General features: G+C 46.4%; 1 protein-coding gene across 3 annotated transcripts in view; it reads right to left on the bottom strand.

Moving 5' to 3' along the window:
• The window catches only part of MOSPD1 (motile sperm domain containing 1), a 136,881-nt gene extending 134,776 nt beyond the window's left edge, over positions 1-2,105 (bottom strand). The window contains exon 1 of one of the 3 annotated variants that reach the window (XM_063937457.1): positions 1,999-2,105. In XM_063937457.1, coding sequence (XP_063793527.1) covers positions 1,999-2,023 — 25 coding nt within the window. In that variant the 5' untranslated portion in view covers positions 2,024-2,105. Of the gene's footprint in view, positions 1-1,862; positions 1,967-1,998 lie in introns of those variants that run through there. The other 2 variants (XM_063937458.1, XM_063937460.1) reach the window with 2 other exon arrangements.
• Between the last annotated feature and the right edge of the window lie 13,638 nt (positions 2,106-15,743).

The following is a 15,743-nucleotide window of genomic DNA, read 5'->3' as shown; positions in this document are numbered from 1 at the left end:
TGAGTGGTAAGTACAGCTGTGTACCCCGCTTCTGTGGTGGAGAGTGCAGTGTTACATGCACCCCACCCTGTGAGTGGTAAGTGCATAGCTGTGCCCCGCTTCTGGTGCGGTGAGTGCTGTGGTTTTTACTCTGTGTGTGTATGTATATATATATATATATATATATATATATATATGGTCCTTGTATGGGCGGCATACAAGGACCATATACACAGATGCAGATCTGAGGGGAGGGCACCGGAGCAAGGTGAACGGAAGTCCGGAGTGCCAGGGACATTTTTTGCATTATATATATATATATATATATATATATATATATATATACACACACACACACACATAGAACTCACCATACACACATTTATATAGAATAATATGGCAGTACCTTGACATAGTATACAGTATGACAGGCTGTGAGGGTGCCATCCAGGCACGTAGGGAGCAGGGTTGGACAGAGGTAGTGCTGCGGGCAGCTGCTATAAGGAGCCCTGACTCACACAGTCAGTGTAGCCTGTGTTTGCTGCTCTGCTGCCCGGCTCTTCAGCGGCAGCAGATCGTCAGACAGGGACGGGGCGGCAGAGAGGCATGCCGCAAGCATAATGAAGGCAACAAAGCGAAGACCAACCAGACCAAGCAAGTGATGGGCCCCCCCTGAAGCTCGGGGCCCGGGAAGGTTGTCCCCTTTGACCCCCCCTGTCGCTGGGCCTGGGGGTGGGCACCGAAGTATGTCACCCCGCCAGTGATATTACAGATTTTATTATATGCTGCCCAGGGCGCTCCCCCCCCCCCCCCAGCGCCCTGCAGGTGATGGAAAGCGTGGGAGCGCAGCGCTACCGCTGTCTCTCCCCCCTGCCACACGCTGGCGGGGTGAACATACGCAGTGCCCAGGCACCGTAATATGTCCCCTGCCAGCATTATAGACCGTCAGCAACATGCCCCCAGGGCGCTCCCCCCCAGCGCCCTGCACCCTGCCAGAGACGTTGGTGTGTGGGAGCATGGAGCGCAGCCCTACTGCTGCTGTTACCTCCGTTACTGAAGTCTTCTGCCGTCACTGAAGTCTTCTTTTCTTCCAATACTCACCCGGCTTCTTTCTTCCGGCTTTTGTGAGGGGATTGACGGCGTGGCTCCGGGAACAAGCAGCTAGGCGCACCAAGTGATCGAACCCTCTGGAGCTTATGGTGTCCAGTAGCCGAGGAGCAGAGCCTTTAAACTAAGAAGAAGTGGGTCCTGCTTCTCTCCCCTCTCTCCCACGATGCAGGGAGCCTGTAGCCAGCAGGTCTGCCTGAAAATAAAAAACCTAACAATAAAGTCTTTAGAGAAACTCAGGAGAGCTCCCCTAGTGTGTGACCCATCACTCCTGGGCACAAAGTCTAACTGAAGTCTGGAGGAGGGGCATAGAGGGAGGAGCCAGTTCACACCCAGTTTAAGTCTTTATAGTGTGCCCAGGCTCCTGCGGATCCGTCTATACCCCATGGTCCTTTTGGAGTCCCCAGCATCCTCTAGGATGTATGAGAAACACATTTGCAGGAAAACTGCACTAACATTATGCGGGTGGGTGTGAGAATGTGGGGTGCACACTAATGTCCAATGGAAATGACCCAGCAAATTCTGGTCCTGGTGCGCACGCCCCTCAGTTCCCTGCTCAGTTTGGGGGGTAGTCCCGGGGGCAGTCTTGATGTTCTCGGACAGAGGAGTGGATGCTGGCCCATATATATATATATATATATATATATATATATATATATATATATATATAATATTACAGCAGCATGTGTTATACACCATATAGTAAAATGATTATTAAACATTATTTAAAAGCAGAGTAGTTCAGTAGAGACATCAATGGCATACAGATACTTTACCTTATACATATCGCCATGCTGTGTGAGAGCTACAATTCTAATACCATACAAGCACAATTTCTCACATTCCAAATGTGTGAAATATTGGAAATGCACACAGCTCTCTGTCACTAGAACACCCTGGGAGCCACAATACCTCTGCTGTTCGGTTTCTGTTTCATACTGGGCTGTTTTTGTCTTGCTTCTTTATTTTCCCAGCACACATTTCCCAGCCTTTGTGAATGTCTTGCACAACAGTGCTCCCCCCCTCCCTTTATGTACAGCTCCACGTGGCTAGTCATGTGACCCTGTTTACAGGCGCTGCTGCAGTCTGTCAGGCACAGGGTTATAATGTTACTGCCTCAGCAGTCACCCTGTCAAGCCAATCACTTAACTCACTTGGCTACTAGCAATTCTGAGGTCTGTGAAATCTTAAGCACTGAAGCAGGCCTAGCAAGATGGGGCCCGCCCAGCTGCAGGAAAAACAAAGGGGTCCTGTCCCAGACGAGAAGACAAAGAGACAACAGATGCTGCCATATTTCTATCTCTGTAATCCTCTCAAAATGGCTGCTCAGCTGCTCTCCTATGCCATGCGTCCTGAAAAGCCTCATAGGAAAAGGAAAAACAAATGCAAATATTTTCACAACTAACTTCTAATTTGAATCTTTGATAGCAGCACAATCTGTAGTTGTCTCCCTGTACTAAAGAATACTCTAAAGAATACTAAAATAAAGAATATGTGGCTTTTTTTGCCTTCTTATGTAGCTTTTGGCCCTTATTTACAAAGTCTACATGAGGTGTACCATAAAATACCTTGGTTTTTGCATCAGTGGATCTAGGACCTGATTCATATTTGGACGCAATCCTGATTTGTTCGCAGTTGAATGATTATTGGCGGCCTGCGCATGCGTCTGCATTGCATCGTGCATCGCCACGATGGTCTTACAGTGGCGGACTCCCGCAGGATTGACAGTCAGGGACCGTTTGGGGAAGGTAATGGGCAGACACAGACATTCCGCAACCATTTTGGGGGATGTGTGAGGATGCAACTGCATTCCCATACGCAGCTGCAATGCCTCTGGCTTCTAACTTCCTGCAGCCGTGCTGCCCAACCACAGGGCTATTCAGAATAATCGGCTGATCTGCAAAGATTGCTGCTACTCAATACAAATCCAGGCCGCAGTTACATCTGCATATTTGCACACAGCTACTGCATACAAATTTGTAGTTGCAAATGCATTTACGTACATCTCTGAATCAGAAGCCTATGTAGCAAAGCGTGGAGAGAGATAAAGTACCAGCCAATCAGTCTCCTAAAGGCCCATACACACTTGACGATAAAATGAGCGACGTCGTTCATTTCAGCCCTCATCAACGACGTCGCTCATTATATTGTCAAGTGTGTATGCATCCGACGACCACCGATGCGCGGCCCCGTGGGACGTTAACGACCCTCGCTTATCTGTGGAGCATGTATGCTCAATTTCCACTATGGTCGTTACCGACCAGAGACGTCGTTGAATGTGTATGGTGTGAACGACCAACGACCAAGCCACTGTTCACCAGCCCTGTTCCCAGCTCATTATTTTAATAAACTGTTCAGCTTGGATGCTTCAACGATGAATGGTCTTTGGTCTTTGGTCGTTGGTCTTTGGTCATTGGTAGTGTGTATGCTCATGTCGTTTGCTCAGCTGTTCAAGGGAAGTTCAAGGGAAGTCGTTAACGACGGTCGTTAACGATGTGTGCATCGTCAAGTGTGTATGGGCCTTAACTGTCATTTCTCTTACGTCCTAGAGGATACTGGGGATCCATTTAGTACCATGGGGTATAGACAGGTCCACTAGGAACCATGGGCACTTTAAGAATTTGATAGTGTGAGCTGGCTCCATCTATGCCCCTCCTACCAGACTCAGTTTAGAAAATGTGCCCGGAGGAACCGATCACGTTTATGGAAGCTCCTGAACAGTTTTCTGCATTTATTTTTCTGTTTGTTATTTTCAGGCAAGACTGGATGTCACCAGCATGCCTGCTTCGTGGGACTTGGGGGGGGGGGAAGGGTGGGGGAGGGCAGCCCAACCTCTTGAAGGGTTAATGGTCTCGTTCCCTGCTGACAGGACACTAGCTCCTGAGGGAACCATTCGCAAGCCTCACCACGACGAGCGTACATTCCCGCAGCATGCCGCCACCCCTAACAGAGCCAGAAGAGTGGGGACTACTAAGCCAGCGACCCACCATAACCATTATGAGGGTACGGAGACGCACGGCTTCTAACCGGGGCAGATAGCGTCTCCAGACTCTACATAGTGCAGACGCACAGCTTCTGAAGGGGCAAACTGAGTCTCAGTACACTGTACATAGTACCTACACTGTCAAACACAGACTTAAGACAGTTAGGACTCCATTTTAAGTACAAACTTACCTCAGCTAGTATAAAAGCAGGAAGACCGCGTGCCTTTGAGGGGGCGGGACTTCACTATGAGCGGATCCAGCAGCTCACCAGCGCCATTTTCCCTCTGCAGTGGACACTGACGCTGACTGACAGGGATGCGCAGCTCCTCCGGAGTGACTCCAGATTACCTCAGCTGTAACAGTTGTCATAGCAGGGGGGTGAGCGATTATTAGTGTACTAAGTCTCCAATCTGGGTACTTAGTCTGCGATCCGGCTAAGCTTGACATTAGCGATAAGGGCTGTGTGCTGGCTCCATAATATCTCTGTGTTTCCCTGAAAAGGCTCTTTGTCTGTGTGTGCTGTCACATTTACAATATGTCATCAAAGAGTGTGTTTCATGTATGGCAGTGTTCCTCTTCCCCAGGTGGCTCACTACTGTGTACTCAGTGTCGTGCACCTTCCCATAAAGGAATGATCTCCCATATGTTTACTAAATTGTCCCGCAATGAGAAAGAGACGCAATACTTAAGACAGTCTGTGGATGAGTTTATGAACAGAGACTCAGTCCCCAAACCAGCGTATCAGACCGGTACCATTTGTCCACAAAAACGTACTCTGTCCCATATCTTGCAGTCTGACTCTGATGATCAAGGGTCAGACATGGAGGAGGGGGAGGTGGACTTAGAGGGGGGAGATACTGCTCTGTCACAGAGAATAGAGGCTCTTATAGAAGCTATCAGAGACGTTCTGCAGATTCCTGATAAGGTGACAGAGGAGTGTGAGTATTCTTATTTTAATGTAAAAAAAGAAGTCCTCAGTCACGTTTCATGTATCAAAGGAACTGAATACCCTGTTTGAAGAACCGTGGGTTAATACTGATAGGAAATTTCAGATCCCTAAAAGGTTACTCAAATCCTTTCCTTTTCCTGAAGATAGGAAAAAATGTGAAAATCCAACGATAGTGGATAATTCAGTATCCAGGCTGTCACGGAAAATAGTGTTGCCTGTCCCTGGTGCAGCCTCCCTGAAAAACACGGCTGATCATAAATTGAGACCACACTCAAATCCTTGTATACAGCTGCTGGGGTGGCCCAGAGACCCACTATAGCATGTGCGTGGATTACTAAAGTCATTGTTAAATGGTCCGGTAACCTAATTGAGGGGTTAGATTCCTTATCTAGGGGGAAGTTTGTTTTACTCCTGCAACATATACAGGACTCTACGAACTTTATGGTGGGAGCCATAAAAATGTGTAGTGTCAGCGCCAGGGGCTTGTGGCTACGCCAGTGGACTACGGATGCGGACTCCAGGAAAGGCGTGGAAGGCCTACCCTTCACAGGAGAGTCCTTATTTGGAGATGAACTAGACAAATGGATCTCCAAAGATACTGCGGGTAAGTCCACGTATCTTCCTTCTGCAGCTTCCCCACCCAGGAAGGCCTACTCAGGACCTAATCTACAGTCCTTTCAAACTGACAAGTTCTACTGCCACCAGAGGCGCTAGAGTTAAACCACGCAAACCAGCAGTGAGCTAGACTCAAAGCCTTCAGCATGACGGTGGCCCGCGATGCCTGGAAGACTGGCAGGTGGGAGCATATTACGAAGTTTTATGTAAAAGCATAAAACAGGTATCAGGGATACCATAGAATCTTTAATGTCTGGGACTTAAAGATACGTCTGAGAAAGGACCAGGCGTCCAAGCGCAATTCTCCAAAGACGTTAGTATCTGGGATACTTAAACATAGACCTGGGGTCTATACATAACGTAGATTATACCTCGATCTGATCGTCTATATATATATTCTTGTATGTTGTAGTGAGATAAGTTCTTATATTTGGTTCAGACGGCTGGTAAGTTTTCGTCTGCCAGATATCTATACTCAAACACTTTTCTTGCTTCCTGTTTAAAACGCTGTATTTTTCTGACATCTTGTACGAATGGTAAGCGTACCCGTCAAAAGATTTCATGTTCTCATTATACAGATAATATTGTGATATTGTCAATGACTAATTAACTGGTTAGCTGATGCATGTATAGTAGAGTTGTAAATTTTAGATATTTTCCTTTAAAGTTGTACTGTTGATTTATATTACTGTCTGACAATGGGCTCTAGTCAGAGTAAAAAAAAACCTGCATATTCCCCGCCCCTCCCTGGTGAGACATGCAAGATGTATGTCGCCCGCAACTCTACCTCAGAGTATTACTTAGTTAACCCATGGGTGGATAATTTAGCGGGATGGACAGAGAAAGCAGGACAGGACCCATTCCTACGGGAAGGCAGTAATTACCCTTTCTATATGGAGATTTAAGAAAAAATGTCAGTTTAGCACAGAAGCGAAACTGCAGAGAACTGTAAATCTTTTAAAATCCCTCTCGCCTCCCCCCTTTGCATTCCAATGTATCCTGCGCTCAGAGACACAAATCTCTTGGCAGCAGTAACCCTTTCACACCAAATGGGATTGCCTCCAGCTCCACTGCTGGAGAGTGCGTCCACTAGCTCTATCCCTAGCACCAATAACCCAGAGTTTAGATAATAGTAAAACACTGTCCCAAGCCCACCATTACCCTCGATGGCTGTATATCTTATTTGCGCAAAGCTTGCAAAGGACGCAGCTATACACATATGAAGGAGGTCTTTAAAACCCGTGCTCCTTTGCCTGTGCTTTTTTTTTTTTTTTTTTTTGCCTGTCGCTGTGGCTTGTAAACAGAAACCTTCATAGTCTGTTACTGCGTTTTGGAAAAGGTTTAAGGACTGCTGGACAGATGACGCTGGCTTACCTTTGCTTAACTCAGAAAGCTTACTCATTTCCCCACCCACTCATGCCTATCAGAGCTCCGGACGCTTTGACAGACAGAACCAACCCCGCAGTCAGGGAAGATTCCAAAGACCCCGCGCACTGACGGGGCCCGGAGGAGGGTATCCCAGCCTTTATTCAACTCTCCCGTCATAGTAAAGATTCACCTCTGCTGCCACTTATTATAAATGGAAGTAAAATTCCCTTTTTAGTGGACAGCGGTGCAACAACCAGTGTTTTGTGTTCTGACTTATGCAGTATCCCCTCTCACCAGAAAAGATAGAAGGTCTCCGCCCCGTGATACAGCAATTCTTACAACAGGGTATTCTCAGACATATTGTATCACCATACTGTACTCCTGTGAACCCTGTTGCCAAAGCTGATGGCAGTATAAGATTTGTACAGAATCTCAGAGCGATCAATCAGCCAATTGTCCCGATTGCACCAATTGTTCCAGATGTAAACTCACTCATTTCTGCAATCCCTGCAGATGCTAGTTCTTCTCTGTAATTGATTTGAAGAATGCCTTTTTTTCAGCATACCTGTAGATTCACAGACACAATTACTTTTTGCCTTTTCTTTTGAGGGTAAACAACTTACCTGGTGCAGATTATTGACGCACCTGTTGTCTCCAGGCCACATTGAGGCCCTGGCAACCTCACCATGGTTCAGTCCTGCTACAGTATGCAGATGATCTGCTGCTCTGTAGTAAAACTGAGGAGGCCTGCCGAGAGGATGGTGTTTCATTACTAAACTGGCTTTGTGAATGTGGACACAAGGTGTCCAAAATAAAAATGCAATGGTGTAAAAAGCATGTTGATTACTTAGGTTTTGTGCTCACTCAGGGAGAGAGGAAAGTCAGTCCACAACGCATACAGTCTGTATTGGGCCTGGTCACCCCAACTACCCAGAAGGAACTACTGTCCTTCCTGGGTATGGTAAATTACTGCAGACAGTGGATATCTGATTGCTCTTATTATGATAACATTTTGAGACAAGCCACACTGAAGGACAAACCTAAAACTGTACAATGGTCACAAGAAATGTTAACTGCATATGAAAGTTTAAAATGTATGTTGATAAAAAAGTCCGGCACTTGGCCTCCCCAATTATGTACTACCTTTCCATCTATATGCAAGGGACAATTGTAAAACCATGGCGGGGGTGCTCACACAGTTTCATGGAGGGAAGTTGCGCCCCGTGGCATTTTTTTCCCAAAGTCATGCCAGTGTCTGTGCAAGGTATGCCTGCCTGCCTCAGGGCTTTGGCAGCCTGTGCAATGGTTGCAGAAATGGCCACTACCCTCACTTTAGGCCACATCACAGTACTCCACACCACACATGATGTCCTGGCAATACTTAAAGGCTTACACACACAGTACATGTCAGCACAACGCCTTAGTGGATATGAAGTACTCCTTTTGAGTAACCCTACCCTTACCATTAAGTACACTGCTAGTTCTTCTGGCCCTGCACCCATTCTCAATGCCCTTTTAGGCTTGAAAGGTCCCGAGGATGAACCACCCGACCTACATGACTGTGCTGCTTCCATTGAAGCTGAAACTTCTCCCAGACTTGACATGTCTCCCGTTCCCATACCAGGCGCAGACGTAGTTTTTGTTGACGGCTCATGTAGTAGGCCCAATGACAATACATACCAGGCTGGCTATGCCATTGTCACCCTCCCTGATACTGTGTTGGAAACCCTACCAATACCTTATCAGTCCGCGCAAGCTGCAGAACTCGTTGCACTCACTAGAGCATGTCCCTCCCTTGACAACGTCCATCTGCTCACTCAACTTCAAGCTGCTGCGACTAATGCTGATCTCTCCGACTGGACTTACCCAATTCTGCAGAAAAAATCCTAAATCAGGATTAATCTGCAAAGAGGGGAAACCCTGTATACCCCAGTCCAGTGCCCCTTTGCTCGTTGCCCAGTGCCGTGGTGTTGGTCACCGTGGTGAAGCCACAACACTCCTCCTACTAACCAATGATTTTTATGTTACTAATGCCAAATCACTTGTGGACCAGTATGTTAGCAGATGCATCACTTGCCTCAGGAACAACCCTAATAAAGCTAAACACCAGCATCTTGAATACCCCACAGAAAACTCTAGGATACTCACCCTTTGAAATACTAATGGGTAGACCCTTTTCCTACACCCTGGGCTAAGAAACCACTAGTAATACAGGAAGGAGATCTAGAACTCATCAGAGAAGAGTATGTCAGGTCCCTGATAACAAAACTGAATGAAATTGAACATGAGGTTGTTTGTAAAAACCCTTTGAATCCACAGGAACCTACACACCCCTTTAAAGTCAGAGACAGAGTCGTGGTGAAGGTGCTCCCCAGGAACAAGAGCCCAGGAGACTTCACCTATGGTCCAGAGACAGAGGTCGTAGCAGTTACCCGAACAGCAGTCCTGACAGAGGAAAGTCCTACCTGGATCCATGCATCCCGAGTAAAAAAAGGTTCCTAGACCAGACCTAGAGAGGGAAGCAAGTGATTCCAGTGAGGCACGAACCGGGGCAGACAGCCCTGACCTCCCACCTAGCGAAGAAAGAAGAACAGAAGAAGATGAGGAACCTGTCCCCTATCTCTATCCTGGGGACTATCTCGATAGCCCTACTGGCCCTCATTCACCTCACAATATGTGAAGTCGACATCACACAAACAAATGGGATCCCCACCTTGTGGTATAATTCCTCTAACACACACGTAGCCACATATATCCTTGACTATTTTATGTTCCCCAAAATTGCTGATGACAAATATTATATACAACAAAGGAGGAAATCAGGAATGTCTGAGACAGTATATATTTGTGTTACTGACGAATGGTACTATAGTGCAAGACAAATGTTTTATTTATGGGATATGTATAAAAAAAACCAAAATACCAGCCTAAAATTGCTCCCCAAAACAAACCTTTAAAGCCCCATATTGCCACTTCTAAAGATATGGTGGCTATTACTAACCCTACCTTTGAAGACACCCTAGCTATTGAAACTGGTTTCTCTGACATTAATTTTTGGTTGGAATGGATGAAGTATAGTGCTAACAAACACAATAAAAGCAACTGTTATGTCTGTGGCAAATCTAGGCCCCACCTAGGTACAGTGCCCCTTAATATACCCCTAGAACAGGAAAATTGTTTTTTCAGCCTTTTTAATGACACCAAAACAAATGACAGTCAGTGCGAAATGTGGAAAAGGGAATATCCCATATTGTCAAAAAATCCCAACCCAGGAAGCACCATAACCATATATCCTGGAAACTATACCTGTTATACATCTAACACCACCACAGGGAGAAATCTAAAAAACCTTCCCACCAGGGTATTGTGCAAATAAGCATATTCATACTTGTAACTTTAATTCTTGTAGGCATTATAGTTTATTGTGTAATCCCCTGTGGAAAGAAACTTACCTCCAAAGGCATTGATAAGGCCCTGATGTACTATGATATAACCACCAGTCCTGTCACCTCCTCTGATAGTAAGGGACCCGACGATTATGTCCAATATCTCAAGAACTGGAGGAACAAGAAAGGAGCCTCACTCAAGAATCATGTCATATAATAATCATGATTCTAAGAGGGGATTGAAGGGTTAGCTCTTCTGTCTTTGTAAATATTACTTTTTATATGATCAATTTCCTTATAATAAGTATAGTGTAAAAGTGAATATTTCTACCTCCCTAATGAAGGGTTAAACATGCTATATGAATTGTTATGTGTTTGAATAGACACGTACGCACTCTCTACAAGATGCCTTTGTCTGTTCATATAATATAAGGCTTGTGTGTGTCTTATCTTCAAGGACAATTACATACCAGATCAAAACTGTTACTTCTGTGTGTTACTAAAATATCCTGCATGTAATGTCGTATGCTACTTCTATTTATCCAATCATATGCTTGCACATATTGTATACACCCATGTTTCTTTTCTATATAGTACTCTGTAATTTATTAAATAAACAGTGTGAATTTTTACTGCTTGTGTTGTGCATGTAACTGATAGCGTAAAGGTTTACACTCCCAGACGTCTGAGAGGCCATCACATCGAGGGTTAAAGAATATAAGGGCAGATCCTTTCAGAGCCCGACTAAAGTTTTTCAGTCACATCTGGACAACATCATGCCAGGACCCCTGGGTCATAGATCTTATTTCCCAGGGCTACAGACTGGAGTTTCAGGAGCTCCCACCTCACAGAATCTTTAAGTCAGGCTTGCCAGTTTCACAAGAGGCAAGTATAACCTTACAGGATGCCATTCAAAATCTTGCACAGACTCAGGTCATTGTTCCAATTCCACCTTATCTCCAAAACAAGGGATATTGGGGGTCATTCTGAGTTGATCGCTCGCTAGCAGTTTTTAGCAGCCGTGCAAACGCATAGTTGCCGCCCACGGGGGAGTGTATTTTTGCTTTGCCTCTTCAGCAGAACGCCTGCAAACACATTTTGTGCAAAACAAGACCAGCCCTGCAGTTACTTATCCCGTGCGATGCTTGCTGCGACGAGTGACACGGTAATGACGTCAGATACCTTCCCAGCAAACGCCCGGCCACGCTTGCATTTTTCCAAACACTCCCAGAAAACGGTCAGTTGACACCCATAGACGCCCTCTTTCTGTCAATCTCCTTGCGTTCGGCTGTGCGATTGAAATCGTCGCTAGAACCAGTGCAAAACCACAATGGATTTCGTACCCATACGAAGCGCGTGCACATTGCCATTTTTTTCACTGATCGCTACGCAGCGAACAACGTCAGCTAGTGATCAACTCGGAATGACCCCCATTATTCCAACTTGTTTGTTGTACCGAAATCGGACGGTTCGGTAAGTCCGATTTTAAATCTAAAATCGTTGAACCCGTACTTACGAGTGTTCAAATTCAAGATGGAGTCTCTGAGAACGGTGATCTTAGGTCTGGAGGAGGGGGAATTCCTTATGTCTCTGGATATCAAGGATGCGTACCTTCACATTCCGATCTGGCTGCCTCACCAGGCTTATCTACGGTTTGCACTGCAGGACAGTCACTACCTGTTCCAGGCCCTGCAATTTGGTCTCTCCACTGCACCAAGTGTGTTCACCAAGATGATGGCAGAGATGATGTTTCTCCTTCGCAAGCAGGGAGTGAACATAATTCCATACCTGGACGATCTTCTGATAAGGCACCGTCCAGGGAAAGGTTGTTGGACAGCTTTGGTCTCACAACCAAACTACTCCTGGATCACGGGTGGATTCTAAATCTCCCGAAATTTCAGTTAGAGCCAACTCGGAGGCTCCCATTTCTGGGAATGATACTGGACACAGAGTCGCAGAAAGTTTTTCTTCCGTTGGAAAAGGCATTGATAATCCAGTCGATGGTTCGGGATGTCCTGAAGCCAACCCGGATATCGGTGCATCTATGCATTCACCTTCTGGGGAAAATGGTGGCCTCTTACGAGGCTCTTCAGTACGGCAGGTTTCATGCAAGACCCTTCCAGATCGATCTGTTGGACAAATGGTCTGGATCACATCTTCACATGCACGAGACGATCCGTCTGTCGCCAAAGGCCAGGATCTCCCTTCTGTGGTGGCTACAGACTTCTCACCTAATCGAGGGTGGACGGTTTGGGATTCAGAATTGGATTCTGCTAACCACAGACGCAAGCCTCAGAGGTTAGGGAGCAGTCACCCAGGGGGTGCAGTTTCAAGGAAGATGGTCAAGTCAGGAAGTCGTCCTACCAATCAACATTCTGGAACTCAGGGCTATATACAACACCCTTCTGCAGACATCATATCTTCTTCAGGATCGGGCCATTCAGGTTCAGTCGGACAATGTGATGGCAGTGACGTACATAAACCGACAGGGCAGAATGAAAAGCAGAGCAGCAATTTCAGAGGTATCAAGAATTTTCCTCTGGACAGAAAAACACGCTGTGGTCTTGTCGGCGGTCTTCATTCTGGGAGTAGACAACTGGGAAGCAGACTTCCTCAGCAGACACGACCTGCACCTGGGGGAGTGGGGCCTTCATCCGGAGGTGTTCAAGTGCTTGACATGTCGATGGGGATGTCCACAAATCGACATGATGGCCTCTTGACTCAACAAGAAGCTCACGCTGTATTGTTCCAGGTCGAGAGACCCACAGGCAGTGGCAATGGATGCTTGGACGACTCCATGGGTCTATCAGATGGTGTACGTGTTCCCTCCACTTTTGCTGATTCCAAGAATTCTGAAAAAAATAAAAAGGGAAAAGTTTCAAGCAATTCTCATTGCTCCGGACTGTCCAAGAAGGGCCTGGTACGCGGACCTTCTGGAGATGCTCCTGGAAGATCCATGGCCTCTAGCTCTTCACGAGGATCTTCTGCAACAGGGCCCGTTCATCTATCAAGACTTAACATGTCTACGTTTGACAGCATGGAAGTTGAACGGCTGATTCTAGCCAGGAGAGGCATCCCTGACAAGGTCATCCCGACTATGATCCAAGCCAGGGAGGGGGTAACGTCTAAACATTGCCAGCGTATTTGGAAGAAATACTTCTCTTGGTGTGAGAGCAGAACATTTTCTATGGTGGAATTTCATCTGGGACGTTTCCTGCTTTTCCTGCAGTATGGTGTGGATGTGGGCCTACGTCTGGGCTCCATAAAAGTCCAGATTTCGGCCTTGTCCATTTTCTTTCAGAAACAAATGACTTCTCTTCCTGAGGTCCAGACGTTCTTGAAAGGGGTGCTGCACATCCAGCCTCCATTTGTGCTTCCCACGGCAACTTGGGATCTCAATTTGGTGCTGCAGTTCCTCCAGTCGGACTGGTTTGAACAGTTACAGGAGGTAGACGTAAAATATCTTACGTGGAAGACCGTCACACTGTTGGCCTTGGTTTTAGCAAGACGTGTGTCGGAAACTGGGGGCATTGTCTAACAAGAGCCCCTATTTAATTTTTCATGAGTGCAGAGCTGAACTCCGGACTCATCAGCAATTTCTTCCTAAGGTGGTGTCTGCGTTTCACATCAACCAACCCATTGTGATTCCGGTTGTTACCGACACCTCTGTTACTTCAAAGTCTTTGGATGTTGTGAGGGCTTTGAAGGTGTATGTGAAGAGATCAGCTCGTCACAGGAAATCGGACTCGCTGTTTGTTCTTTACGATCCCAATAAGATTGGGTGTCCTGCTTCAAAGCAGTCAATTGCTTGCTGGATCAGGCTTACTATCCAGCATGCTTATTCCATGGCAGGATTGCCAGTTCCTAAATCTGTACAGGCCCACTCGACTAGGTCGGTGAGTTCTTCCTGGGCGGCTGCCTGGGGTGTCTCGGCCTTACAGCTCTGCCGAGCAGCTACTTGGTCAGGTTCGAACACGTTTGTAAAGTTCTACATGTTCGGTACTTTGGCCTCTGAGGACCTTCAGTTTGGTCAGTCAGTTCTGCAGGAACCTCAGCACTCTCCCACCTGTTTTGGGAGCTTTGGTACTTCCCCATGGTACTAAAGGGATCCCCAGTATCCTCTAGGACATAAGAGAAAATAGGATTTAAATTACCTGCCAGTAAATCCTTTTCTAGTCCATAGAGGATACTGGGTGCCCGCCCGATGCTTCGTTTCTTCCTGCACTGTTACTTGGTTAAGTATTCTGGTTTGTTCAGCTGTTGCTGTTCCTGTTTCAAGTTTGGTTAGCATGGCTTTCCTCTTGTTTGTGTGTGCTGGTTCATAATCTCACCACTATCCTTCTCTCAAAGTATGTCTGTATCCTCGGGCACAGTTTCCTAGACTGAGTCTGGTAGGAGGGGCATAGAGGGAGGAGCCAGCCCACACTATCACATTTTTAAAGTGCCCCTGGCTCCTAGTGGAACCGTCTATACCCATGGTACTAAATGGATCCCCAGTATCCTCTACAGACTACGAGAAAAGGATTTACCGGTAGATAATTTTAATCCTATTTTTTTTCAAACACCGCCTGTAAACTGACAGTTAGGAGCTGATTGGTTGGTAATTAATTTCTCTCCACTTTATCTCTCTGTAAGCTTTGATACATATGGCCCCTAGTTAGAAGATGGCTTATATCCTCACTCGTCATGTGCCTCATCGATGTAGATGTGCACCGAAGTATGCAAAGGGGCAGAACAAAACACTAACTTTCAAGTTCCTGCCATTTAGTACCACCACTTTCATTACACACAATAAATAATAATCATGTGAACGAGGGGGCATGAGGTTTTTCTTGATTACGTGTGACACCTTGGTGTGTTCGAAACTCTGTTCTACTCATGCTGGCAGGGCACCCAGAAATGATTCATTTTAGATGTGTAGGACATACATGTGCAGCACGGATGGCGTAATGGTTAGCACTACTATATCACAGCACTGAGGTTGAGGGTTTGATTCCCAGTGCAGATTTGTACTGTACATGTGGTTTGGAATTGTACGCAATGGAGTGATTATCAGTAAACTACGCATGTGCTGCGAGCGCAATGCACATGCGGGAGGGTGCAGCTCACACTGAGAACTTAGGGGTAATTGTATGATCGCTGTTATGTGGGAGAAGTGGTATCAGTGCACGTTATGTGCGCTATACCGCTTCTCCACATATGATTCTGGCGGTGTGCGCAAGGTGACAGGGGCAATATGCTCCTCTGTCTATATCGGGGATGATATCTACAAGATAGCACGCCGATATGTGGAGACTATGTATGATTGGTCAGTGGCACTGACCGTTCCAACACCTGCAGCTAATGATTGCGACA

This window comes from Pseudophryne corroboree, chromosome 8 (genome assembly GCF_028390025.1).
Source record: "Pseudophryne corroboree isolate aPseCor3 chromosome 8, aPseCor3.hap2, whole genome shotgun sequence".
In the NCBI taxonomy this organism is placed as follows: domain Eukaryota; kingdom Metazoa; phylum Chordata; class Amphibia; order Anura; family Myobatrachidae; genus Pseudophryne; species Pseudophryne corroboree.
Note: the sequence above shows the minus strand (reverse complement) of the source record. Positions and strands in the feature narration are given on the sequence as shown.